Below are 11981 nucleotides of genomic sequence, written 5' to 3'. Positions count from 1 at the left end.
CTAACTGGATAGGCTGTCTGTATCAATGGCTTGTTGGACTGAGTTGTATTAAAATACTCTCCCTGTGATTGTGATATTAGATTAGTGTTTGAGCTGTGAGGATGGGGTAGTACCCCCCATGAATAAACTTTTTAATCTCTCCCTGGGTCTCTTGTGGTTAGTTGGATAAAGTTCACAACAACAATTTGGCGTAGGATGCGCGATACTCGTATTGGATCATTGGAAAGGTTCTGCAAACAGGGTGAGTATATTTTATTGACCACCCATAATTCGTGCAGCAAGCCTGCCGATGTCGGCTCCATTGAATAACAAAATAATCTGAAAGGAAAACTCAGGACAGGAGGTATAATTAACGGAAGTGGAGCTGTGCAGGGGAGCCAGAGCACCAGATACTTTGAGGAGGAGGCAGAGCGGTGCTGGAGGGTTCCAGTCGGGAAATACAGCAGCTGAAGCAGAGTCTAAGGTGAAAGGCAGGAGGTTTAGAAGAGATCTGAGGATAAATCTTTTCACCCAGAGGGTGGCAGAAATCTGGAGTGCTCTGCCTGGGAGGGTAGCTGAGGCAAGAAACCTCATAAACTCTAAAATGTGCACTTGAAATGTCATAACATTCAAGGCTATGGGTCAAGTGCTGGGAAGTGGGGTTAGTGCAGATTTAGAGTAGTTTTTCATCGGTGCAGGCTTCACTGGCCTCTTCTCTACTGTATGATTCTCTCGAATTGTATGAGGTGTTTTTGTCAAACTGCACAATAACAAGCTCAACTATTTTTTGTTTTGAAATATCAGAAATCAGAAAAACAATTTAATTGATTCTATTTGTTCAATGACTGTCACTAATGCTACTAATGATGTAATGTGACTGACTCCCCGGATGATTGATGTGTGGTAAATATAAAGCTCCCTTCCTGTGCCTCTGCCGTGTACGAGTCAAAGACTTTCAGCTTGGACAGAATTCATCCACTGTCACAGAAAATGGGGCAGCTGACTATTCTGCTGATAAAGGAGATTTACTACCCGATTCTCGCAGTTGTTGGTGTTCCCGGTGAGTTATTGTAATCTGTTTGTTGTTAATCTGTTTTAATGCACCCCTTGTCCTTCCTGCCTGAAGTGTGGTGTTTCCTGGGTCACAGTATCACAGATTCAATCGTTGCCAGAACAAATTTATGAACCATTTACCCACAATTCCAATGTTCCTGTAATCCAACAATTTTTCTGAACTCTTAACGTTTGCACACTCGGATTTGAAACACCTTCTGCACAACTTGTCATCTCATGCAAACTTAGGACTGCAACAGTTTATCACAATGTGTGGGTAGGTTTATCAAAAATGGGTCCAGTACTAATTGTGTCTCACTCGGCTTTGTGTTGTTAATTACCTGCAACAGATTAAAATGCTCTCAATCTGCATCTTCATATATATTTAAATTATGTACACACCAAGGTGAGATGGGAGCAGGAGTGGAACATACAACCCATTGAGTTTGCTCTACCTTTCAGAACGATATATGGCTCAATTTGGGCTTCCACTCCATTGTCCTGCCCACCCCGATGTCCCTTGATTCTCTTGGGGACAAATATCCTCCCATCGCAGTCTTAAATTCACTTTTGGAAAATCACCAAGGTTTCAGAATTCATTGAGTGAAGAAATTCCTCCTCTTCTGAGTGTCAAATGATTGACCCCTTGACCGTTCATCTATTTTAGATTCTCCAGCCATTGTAAATGACCTCTTCACATCTACTCTGTTCAGCCCCTTCAGAATTTTATATATTTAATTGTGGTCACCTCTCATTCTCCAAACCCGATAGAACAAATACCTAATTTGATTTACCTCTGATCTGAGGACAAGCCTCTCACTCAGCGACTAATCCAGCGATCTTCACTACACCGCATCCAATACATCATATACTTCCTTAAATAGGGAGACTAAAATTGCACAAAGTATTCCAGGTGTGGTCTCATCAAGGCCCTGTACAATTGTCACAAGGCTTCTGTATTCTTGTACTGAAATCCCCTTGCAATAAAGACCAACGTACCATTTGCCTTCCTAATTACTTGCTGTACCTACAAGCTAACTTTCTCTGTTTCTTGTACCTGTACATTCAAGTCTCACTGAACATCAACATTTACAAACCCTGCTTGAAACAAACCTGTTTTTCTAATTCTTATAACCAAAGTTTAGAACTTCAATGTCTCCACCTTATGCTCCATTTGCCATCTTGTCGCCACACTTTGAATCTATCTATATATGTTTTCAGCCTCTGTGTGTCCTCCTCAAAACTTATATTTCCACTTAACTTTGCAACATTGTCAAACTTAGTCACTTTATCCTCTGCCTCTTTGTCGAAGTCATAAATAATGATCATTGTTGATCTTGGGCTCCAACCCCAGTTTCCCACCCACTCCCATATCCCTTGTAAATAGTTGAGGCCAGAGCACTATTCTTTGAGTCACTCCAGTAGTCAGAGCTTGCCAAATGGAAAATGCCTCCTTTATGACTAGTTTTTCCGCCCTGTCCATAATGTGATCATCTCTGTCTGCTAATATCATATCCCCAACTTCATGAACCTTTGTATGTTGAACTTTTATTCTCAAATGAATTTTGGAAATCTAGGTATACGATATATACTGCTTCCTCTTTATCTACCCTTCTCGTTACATCCTGAGAAAAGTATAATAAATTTGTCAAACTCGATTTGCCTTTTGGAAAACAACATTGGCTTTTCCGATCATACTATGATTTTCTAAGTGCATTGTGAAGACTAACTTAAGAATAGATTCCAACAGGCAGCACGGTGGCGCAGTGATTAGTGCTGCTGCCTCACAGCACCGAGGTCCCAGATTCGATCCCGACTCTCGGTCACTGTCCGTGTGGAGTCTGCACATTCTCTTCGTGTCAGCTAGGGTTTCCCCCCCATAATCCAAAAGATGTGCAGGGTAGGTGAATTGGCCACCCTAAATTGCCCCTTAATTGGAAAAAATGAATTGGGTACTCTAAATTTTTAAAAAACAATAGATTCCAGCATTCCTGACAACTTATGGCAAGCTAACTCACCTGCAGTTTCCCATTTTCACCCTCTCTCCTTTCTTGAACGCCGGTGTAACAGTAACTTCAAATATTCTGCAACTGTTCCGTAATTGAGGGAATTTTGGAAGATTAGAGCCATTGCACCCACTGCCTCTGCAGCAGCCTCTTTAGAATCCGAGGATATAGACCTAGGTATAGACCATCAGGTCTCGAGGGTTTGTCAGATTTTAGTGCCTTAATTTTCTTGAATACTTTTTCTCTGGTGATATTAATTACCTTAATTTCCTGATTATATTAAATCTTCAATGTCTGGAATGAAACTTGTGTCTTCTACTGTGAAGACAGATACAAAATATTTGTTCAATGTCTTTCCCATTTCCTCCTTCTCAATAATAATTTATACTGTCTCTGCTTGCAAGGGACCAATGTTCTCTTTCACTGCAGTCTCCCTTTTTATGTCCTCGTAAAAACTCTTCTGATCTGTTTGTAGATGACTGGCTAATTTACTCAATATTCTATTTCTTTTTATACTGTGGAGTGAGATTGAAAGATGAGTCTTTGCCACAGGGACCAAGGGAACAGGGTGCTAATAGCCACAGAAACCACGGGGAAAGAGTGCGAATGGCAGTCCCCAGAGAGAACAAAAGATGTGAAAGGTCAAACAGCAGAGAAACTAACATTAGAGGGTAATTTATGACAGTTGTAGATGTGAGGGAGGGGAAAGGGTAAGCAAAGGGAGGAAAGGTAAGGAAAGGGGGATACGATGGGGGACGGGGTTAAATATATATAAAGAAAGACAAGAATGAAAGAAATTGTAAAAGATAGTTAAAATGAAATGGGAAGCAAACAAAGGAGTCGAGGTGGGGCAGAGCCAATCATCTGAAGTTGTTGAATTTGATGTTGAGACCGGAAGGCTGTAGCGTGCCTAACCGGAAGATGAGGTGTTGTTCCTCCAGTTTGCGTGAGCTTCACTGGAACTTTGCAGCAGGCCAAGGACAGACATGTGGCCATGGGAGCAGGGTCTTGTATTGAAATGGCAAGCAAGGGAAGGTCAGGATCCTGAATGCGCAGACCGAAGTTGCTCAGCAAACTGATCACCCCGTCTGCGCTTGGTCTCTCCGATATAGACAAGACCACATTGGGAGTAGCGAATGCAATAGACCAATTTGGAAGAGGTGCAAGTGAAACGCTGCTTAACCTGGAATGAGTGTTTTGGGCCTGGGAACCCTCCAAATACAAGTCCCTCACCCTCTCCATCCCCTTGCCTTTCCGAATCACAAATGTTGCAGCCAATTTTTCTGGCATGAACAGATGGTGCCAACAGATAGGAGCCCACCTTGATATTGCCCGCAGGTTAAAGTACTGGCGGAGCTGTTGACATATCTTTAATGTGGAGGTGACCATTGGATTCAAAGAATATTTTGCTGGGGCAAACGGCAGAGATGCTGTCATCAGCACCCCTTGCATGATATTAATCCCATTATGATAATCCCATAACTCCCAAAGAAATGTTTCAGGCAGAAAGACTGGGAGGCATTGAAACAAAATCACAAATCTTGTCAAGATATCCAACCTTAAAGCTTGTACCCAGCCCGCCAGTGACAATGGGAGGCTATCCAACCTTTGTAAATCCACCCTGACACTACTGTCAGTCTAGTGAAATACAATTAGTGAAGCTGTGCCCACTCCCGTACCACCTGGACCCTCAGGTAGTGGAAACCATTCCCTCAAGGCAAAACAGCAGCCGCCCGAAAACAGCTCACCCCTTGGGGCCTACCCTCAAAATGCTAGGCCCATTGCGCCCCACCCCAGCTGGCCCAACAGGGAGCAGCCTCTCCCTCCACTCCACTCCCATTTTCTCCCCACCCCATTCCTTGTCGCCAGCAAAATGGCCCCCGCAGTGTCCCCTCAAATAATTCCTTAAGAACAACTGCTATCCCATCCCTCCTGTCCCACATTCCCCTCCAACATGCCCAACACCCCACTACATTAATAGGCCTCTTCCACTCTGCGCGAAACACAACAATCCCCTTATTTTTATTATCATTTTCCCATCCCATACTGTTCTCCCCAAAAAGGTGCCGGAATGTGGCGACGAGGGGCTTTTCACAGTAACTTCACTGAAGCCTACTTGTGACATGAAGTGATTATTATTATTATCCCTCAGCAGAGCCAAAGGTACATAACACACAAAGTCATAAGTAGATTGCACAAAACTGCACCCCCCCCCCTTCACATAGCCTGACAGTCCTCTTCACACTGGCCCCTGTGATGATGTGCAGATACACAAGGGGTTAATGTAAGTACACATAGACTAGCTAGACACTGGAGGGAGCACCAGGGACATGACACACAGACACTCAACCAATAGGTCAGTAAGATAGGACAAAACCAATGGGCATTCACGATACACACAGAGGTGACACTACCACAGGGGGCATTACTCCAACCCATATATAAAGGACACAGCACACATGACCTTCCTCTTTCCAGTGGAGACACTCAGTGACTAGAGACACAGGGTTGATTCAATGTCACACCCACCATGTGGATTGTGGCAGACTGGCTTGTCAGTCTGAGTAGCTATAAAATAATTATCAGGAGAGTTGAACCCGAGTAGGAAAATTACAAATAGTTCAATAAACATGTTGAAGTTATATCCACGTCTGAACCTTCCTTTGTCAGAGTGCACACCAAGGAAGCCGCTACGCCAAGATCATAACAAGACAGCCCCAACTACCTATTTCTGACAAATGCCTCTGCCTGCTCAGGCCTGCCAAAATAATAATTTCTTGAGTCCATGGTGAGCTGCAGCCTTGCTGGGTACACCTTTCCAAGCCTCACGTCCTTACTGTAAAACACCGCCTTCACCCTGGTAAATGGGTGAACATCTCTTCGCCGGCTCAATGTCCTGATATATCTGCACCATGTAACCATCCCAGTCAATAATCTGCATCCTCTTCGCCCACTCCCTGATCCCCTCCTTCTGTTGATAATTCTGGAAGTGGAGAATCACCGCCCGCGGTGGCTCATTTGGCCTTGGCCTTTACCTGAGCGCCTGATGAACTCTCCAACTCCAGAGGGCCAAACACCTCCTCTCCTCCCACCAGCCAAGAAAATATCTCTGTAAAAGTGGTTCAGTTTAACAGCTCAAGTGTATCCGGTATTGACAAACAAGTTTGTTTCTTATTTTCAATGGTTTGTACATGATCGTGTTTTCGGGATCCTTAAGGGGGAGGGGGGGCAGCCCCAAATCATGGTCCACATAGGTACCAACGGCACAGGTGGGAAAAGGGATAGGGATGTAAGGCAGGAATTCAGGGAGCTAGGGTGGAAACTTAAGCTAGAACAAACAGAGTTATTATCTCTGGGTTGTTACCCGTGCCACGTGCTAGCGAGTCGAGGAATAGGGAGAGAGCAGTTGAACACGTGGCTGCAGGGATGGTGCAGGAGGGAGGGTTTCAGATTCCTGGACAATTGGGGCTCATTCTGGGGTAGGTGGGACCTCTACAAACGGGATGGTCTACACCTGGACCAGAGGGGTACTAATATCCTCGGGGGGAGGTTTGCTCATGCTCTTCGGGAGGGTTTAAACTAGTTCAGCAGGGGATTGGGAACCTGAATTGTAGCTCCAGTACACAAGAAGCTGAGAGCAGTGAGGTCATGAGTAAGGTTTCAAAGTTGCAGGAGTGTACCGGCAGGAAGGAAGGTGGTTTAAAGTGCGTCTACTTCAATACCAGGAGCATCCAGAATAAGGTGGGTGAGCTTGCGGCATGGGTTAGTACCTGGGACTTCGATGTTGTGGCCATTTCGGAGACATGGATAGAGCAGGGCGAGGAATGGTTGTTGCAGGTGCCAGGGTTTAGATATTTCAGTAAGTTCAGGGAAGGTGGTAAGAGAGGGGGAGGGGTGGCATTGTTAGTCAAGGACAGTATTACGATGGCTGAGAGGACATTTGATGAGGACTCGAATACTGAGGTAGTATGGGCTGAGTTAAGAAACAGGAAAGGAGAGGTCACCACGTTAGGTCTTTTCTATAGGCCTCCGAAAAGTTCCAGAGATGTAGAGGAAAGGATTGCAAAGATGATTCTGGATAGGAGCGAAGATAACAGGGTAGTTGTTATGGGGGACTTTAACTTTCCAAATATTGGCTGGAAACACTATAGTTCGAATACTTTAGATGCATCCGTTTTTGTCCAATGTGTACAGGAGGGTTTCCTGATGCAGTATGTAGATAGGCCAACAAGAGGCGAGGCCATATTGGATTTGGTACTGGGTAATGAACCAGGACAGGTGTTAGATTTGGAGGTAGGTGAGCATTTTGGTGATAGTGACCACAATTCGATTACGTTTACATTAGTGATGAAAAGGGATTGGTATAAACCGCAGAGCAAGAGTTATTGCTGGGGAAAGGCAATTATGATGCGATGAGGCAAGACTTAGGATGCATCGCCTGGAGAGGAAAACTGCAGGGGATGGGCACAATGGAAATGTGGAGCATGTTCAAGGGACAGCTACTGCGTGTTGTTGATAAGTATGTACCTGTTAGGCAGGGAGGAAGTGGTTGAGTGAGGGAACCATGGGTTACTAAAGCAGTTGAATCACTTGTCAAGAGGAAGAAGGAGGCTTATGTGAAGGTGAGACATGATGGTTCAGTGGGGTCGCTTGAGAGTTACAAGTTAGCTAGGAAGGCCCTAAAGAGAGAGCTAAGAAGAGCCAAGCGAGGACATGAGAAGTCTTTGGAAGGTAGGATCAAGGATAACCCTGAGGCTTTCTATAGGTATGTCAGGAATAAAAGAATGACTAAGGTAAGAGTAGGGCCAGTCAAGGACAGTAGTGGAAAGTTGTGCGTAGAGTCCGAGGAGTTTGGAGAGGTGCTAAATGAATATTTTTCGGCAGTATTCACACAGGAAAAAGACAAAGTTGTCGAGGAGAATTCTGAGATACAGGCTACTAGACTAGAAGGTTTTGAGGTTCATAAGGAGGAGGTGTTAGCGATTCTGGAAAGTGTGAAAATAGATAAGTCCCCTGGGCCGGATGGGGTTTATCCTAGGATTCTCTTGGAAACTAGGGAGGAGATCGCTGAGCCTTTGGTTTTGATCTTTAAGTCATCTTTGTCTACAGGAATAGTGCCAGAGGACTGGAGGATAGCAAATGTTGTCCCCTTGTACAAGAAGGGGAGTAGAGATAGCCCCGGTAACTATAGACCAGTGAGCCTTACTTCTGTTGTGGGAAAAGTCTTGGAAAGGTTTATAAGAGATAGGATGTATAATCATCTGGAAAGGAATAATTTGATTAGAGATAGTCAACATGGTTTTGTGAAGGGTAGGTCGTGCCTCACAAACCTCATTGAGTTCTTCGAGAAGGTGGCCAAACAGGTGGATGAGGGTAAAGCAGTTGATGTGGTGTATATGGATTTCAGTAAAGCGTTTGATAAGGTTCCCATGGTAGGCTATTGCAGAAAATACAGAGGCATGGGATTCAGTGTGATTTAGCAGTTTGGATCAGAAATTGGCTAGTTGATAGAAGAAAAAGAGTGGTGGTTGATGGGAAATGCTCTGACTGGTGTCCAGTTACTAGTGGTGTGCCACAAGGATCTGTTTTGGGGCCGTTACTGTTTGTCATTTTTAGAAATGACCTGGAGGAGGGCGTAGAAGGATGGGTGAGTAAATTTGCAGATGACACTAAAGTCGGTGGAGTTGTGGACAGTGCAGAAGGATGTTACAAGTTACAGAGGGACATAGGTAAGCTGCAGAGCTGGGCTGATAGGTGGCAAATGGAGTTTAATGCAGAAAAGTGTGATGTGATTCATTTTGGAAGGAATAACAGAAAGGCAGAGTACTGGGCTAATGGTAAGATTCTTGGTAGTGTGGACGAGCAGAGAGATCTCGGTGTCCATGTCCATAGATCCCTGAAAGTTGCCACCCAGGTTGAGAGGGTTGTTAAGAAGGCATACGGTGTGTTAGCTTTTATTGGTAGAGGAATTGAGTTTCGGAGCCATGAGGTTATGTTGCAGTTGTACAAAACTCTGGTGCGGTCGCATTTGGAGTATTGTGTGCAGTTCTGGTCGTCACATTATAGGAAGGATGTGGAAGCATTGGAAAGGGTACAGAGGAGATTTACAAGAATGTTGCCTGGTATGGAGGGGAGATCTTATGAGGAAAGGCTGAAGTACTTGAGGCTGTGTTGTGACTCCGGGGTACGTGGGGCTGGAATTGACTGTGCACTTTTCTAGGGTGGCGTAACAATTTATTTGAGTGGCTCTCATGTTTTCTTCTCTCTCTTACAGCAAACTTAGTGACGATTGTGACACTCTCCCGAGGAAACTGCAGCCTTTCCAAATGTATCTCCATCTACATGGTGGCCATGGCAACAGGAGATCTACTCGTTATGATTATCAATGTAATGGTGTATTATATTTTCAGTTATCATTTTCCACATTCATTCCTGTCTCACACTCCCGTGTGTAAGTTCATTTTATATATGATTACTGTTAGCCTTGATTTGTCTGTTTGGTTCACTGTTTCCTTCACATTTGACCGTTTTATAATTATCTGCAGCCAGACGTTTAAAACAAAATACTGCACCGAGAGAACTGCGGCTCTGGTTATAACAATGTTTTCGATCCTGATCTTTATAAAGAACATCCCCTTATTTTCTGCCTATGAACTTGAACAGATGATTAACAAATTGTGGTGGGGCTGCCGACCAAATCTGGCAATTCTTTCCTCATCTTTTGGTGCGATGTTCATCTGGTTTCACAGCATCTGGCGTGTCTGGCTCCCGTTTACTTTAATTGTCCTGTTTAATTCTTTGACAATCAGACGTGTTTTAGTGGCCAGCAGAGTCCGTAGGAGACTCCGGGGTCACAGCAGTGAGAATCAGAGTGATTCAGAGATGGAGAATCGAAGGAAATCCATCATTTTACTCTTCACCATCTCGGGCAGTTTTATACTGTTGTGGCTGACAGAGAGTGTGAGTTTTGTAACAACAAGACTGATAAACACAAATAAATATCATGGTGACTACACAGCTCCTGCGTACATCGCCACTGAAACTGGAGCGATGATGAAATTTTTGAATTCCTGCATAAACACGCTTATTTATGCAGCCACCCAGAGTAAATTCAGGGAAGAATTCAAGAAGACGTTGAAATATCCCTGGATACTGATGGAAGGGTTGTTTAAAATTGATGCCAAAACTGGTGTGGCATGGTAGTGCAGTGGTTAGCACTGCTGCTTACAGTGCTGAGGACCTGGCTTCAATCCCAGCCTTGGGTCACTGTCTGTGTGGAGTTTACACTTTCTCCCAGTGTCTGCGTGGGTTTCACCCCACAACCGATGACGTGCAGGTAGGTGGATTGGCCATGCTAAAATTGCACCTTAATTGAAAAAAAAAAATTGGGTACTCTAAATTAAACAAAAAATCAAATCAATCTAGAATTCACTTTGGAACATTGGAATTAGGTTTCAGCTGCTGTTTTTGATCAGTCCGACCTCCTCTCCTATGGAAATTTATGATAGTTTTTCACAATATTTATAGGTCTCGAGTTAAATTTCTCTTTCTTTAGCAGACACAACAACAAAGGTTGCTCGTCCACCCACAGTAACTCCACTTCTGATTCATTCAGTATGTATTTTTACAGTAAGAAGTTTCAATACCTGGTCTTCATTTATCTTGGTACAGAAGGTTTCTAAGCTCAGACACTCCTCCAGGAATTCTGTCTGATGACAGCGACCATCCCAACTCCTAGTGTGACCAGCTCCCTCCCTCCAGGTCCCCCGGAGGGTCCCGCGCATTACTCCAGACCAAAGAGACTGATCTCGGGTTAAAGGGAATCAAAACACATGAAGATACGATTTAGGAGCAGGAGTGGACCTCTTGGTTCCAGCAGCCAGCTCCGCCATTCAATAAGCTCATGGTTAACCCAATATTAACCTCAATTCCACATTGCCGCCTACAACTGCTAACCTTTCACCCCCTTGCTTACCAAGAATCTATCTACTTCCGCATTAAAGATATTCAAAGACTCTGCTTCCACCGCCTTCTCAGGAAGAAAGTTCCAAAGTCGCACAAACCTCTGAGTGAAAAATAATTTCCTCACCTTTGTATTAAATTACCAGCCTCTTGTTTGTTAAGCAGTGATTCCCAGAACTAGATTCTCCCACAATAGGAAACAACCTTTCCACATCCCCCTGTCAAGGACCCACAGGATCTTATATATTTCAATCAAGGTGCCTTTTACTCTTCCGAACTCCAGTGGATATACGTCCAGCCTGTCAAGCCATTCCTCATCAGACAGCCTGCCAATTCCAAGTGTTAGCCTGGTAAACATTCTCTGAACAGTTTCCAATGCACGTGTATCTTTCACAAGGAGACCAATACTGTTCACAATACTCCAGATGTAGTCTCACCAAGACACTGTGCATCTGAGGCTCTCCTCAAGCATCCAAACTGGCAGCACCTCCGTCTACACTTTCTCCTCTGTCTCTCCGCAGGACGAAATGGAGCAAACAGACTTGAGAGGGCATTGCTACCTGAAGGAAATCAGCTATTTCTGATCGGTAAAAGGCCATTTTAATGTAAATATTAAAGCCCAGTCTTTAAAACCCATTTTAAAGAGGATTTCAGTATTCATAACCTTAGGTCATGACAAAACACATAACTTGAACAGAGGTACAGAACTTGACACATCCACAAACTAGCTGGAGATAAATGCAACATTTTTACTGACAATATGCACTGACTATTGTTCTAATTAACAGAATTCAAAATTAGTTTCATATTAAAAATGAGCTGCACCAGTAATCAGATCAAGGTCGGAATCCACCATTGTTCAGAATATGGATAAAATGTGAGTCAGTAGAAAACTTGTAAGGACCAGATTCGATTACAGCACAAAATCACATCCCATAGCACACACAAAAATTCAAACATGAAACACGTAAAACTTATGTT

The 11981-nt window shown here is 43.9% G+C and overlaps 1 protein-coding gene across 1 annotated transcript; it reads left to right on the top strand.

Annotated features, from left to right (window-relative positions):
• Nucleotides 1-859: 859 nt before the first annotated feature.
• On the top strand, nt 860-10241 carry LOC119967959 (probable G-protein coupled receptor 139). The gene is made up of 2 exons (XM_038801059.1): nt 860-1039; nt 9313-10241. The coding sequence occupies exons 1-2, from the start codon at nt 970-972 to the stop codon at nt 10239-10241; spliced, it is 999 nt and encodes a 332-aa protein (XP_038656987.1). The 5' UTR covers nt 860-969.
• Nucleotides 10242-11981: the final 1740 nt, after the last annotated feature.

Source organism: Scyliorhinus canicula, chromosome 6 (assembly GCF_902713615.1).
Source record: "Scyliorhinus canicula chromosome 6, sScyCan1.1, whole genome shotgun sequence".
NCBI lineage: Eukaryota > Metazoa > Chordata > Chondrichthyes > Carcharhiniformes > Scyliorhinidae > Scyliorhinus > Scyliorhinus canicula.
The sequence above is the reverse complement of the archived record's forward strand: the minus strand, read 5'-3'. Positions and strand labels throughout refer to the sequence as shown.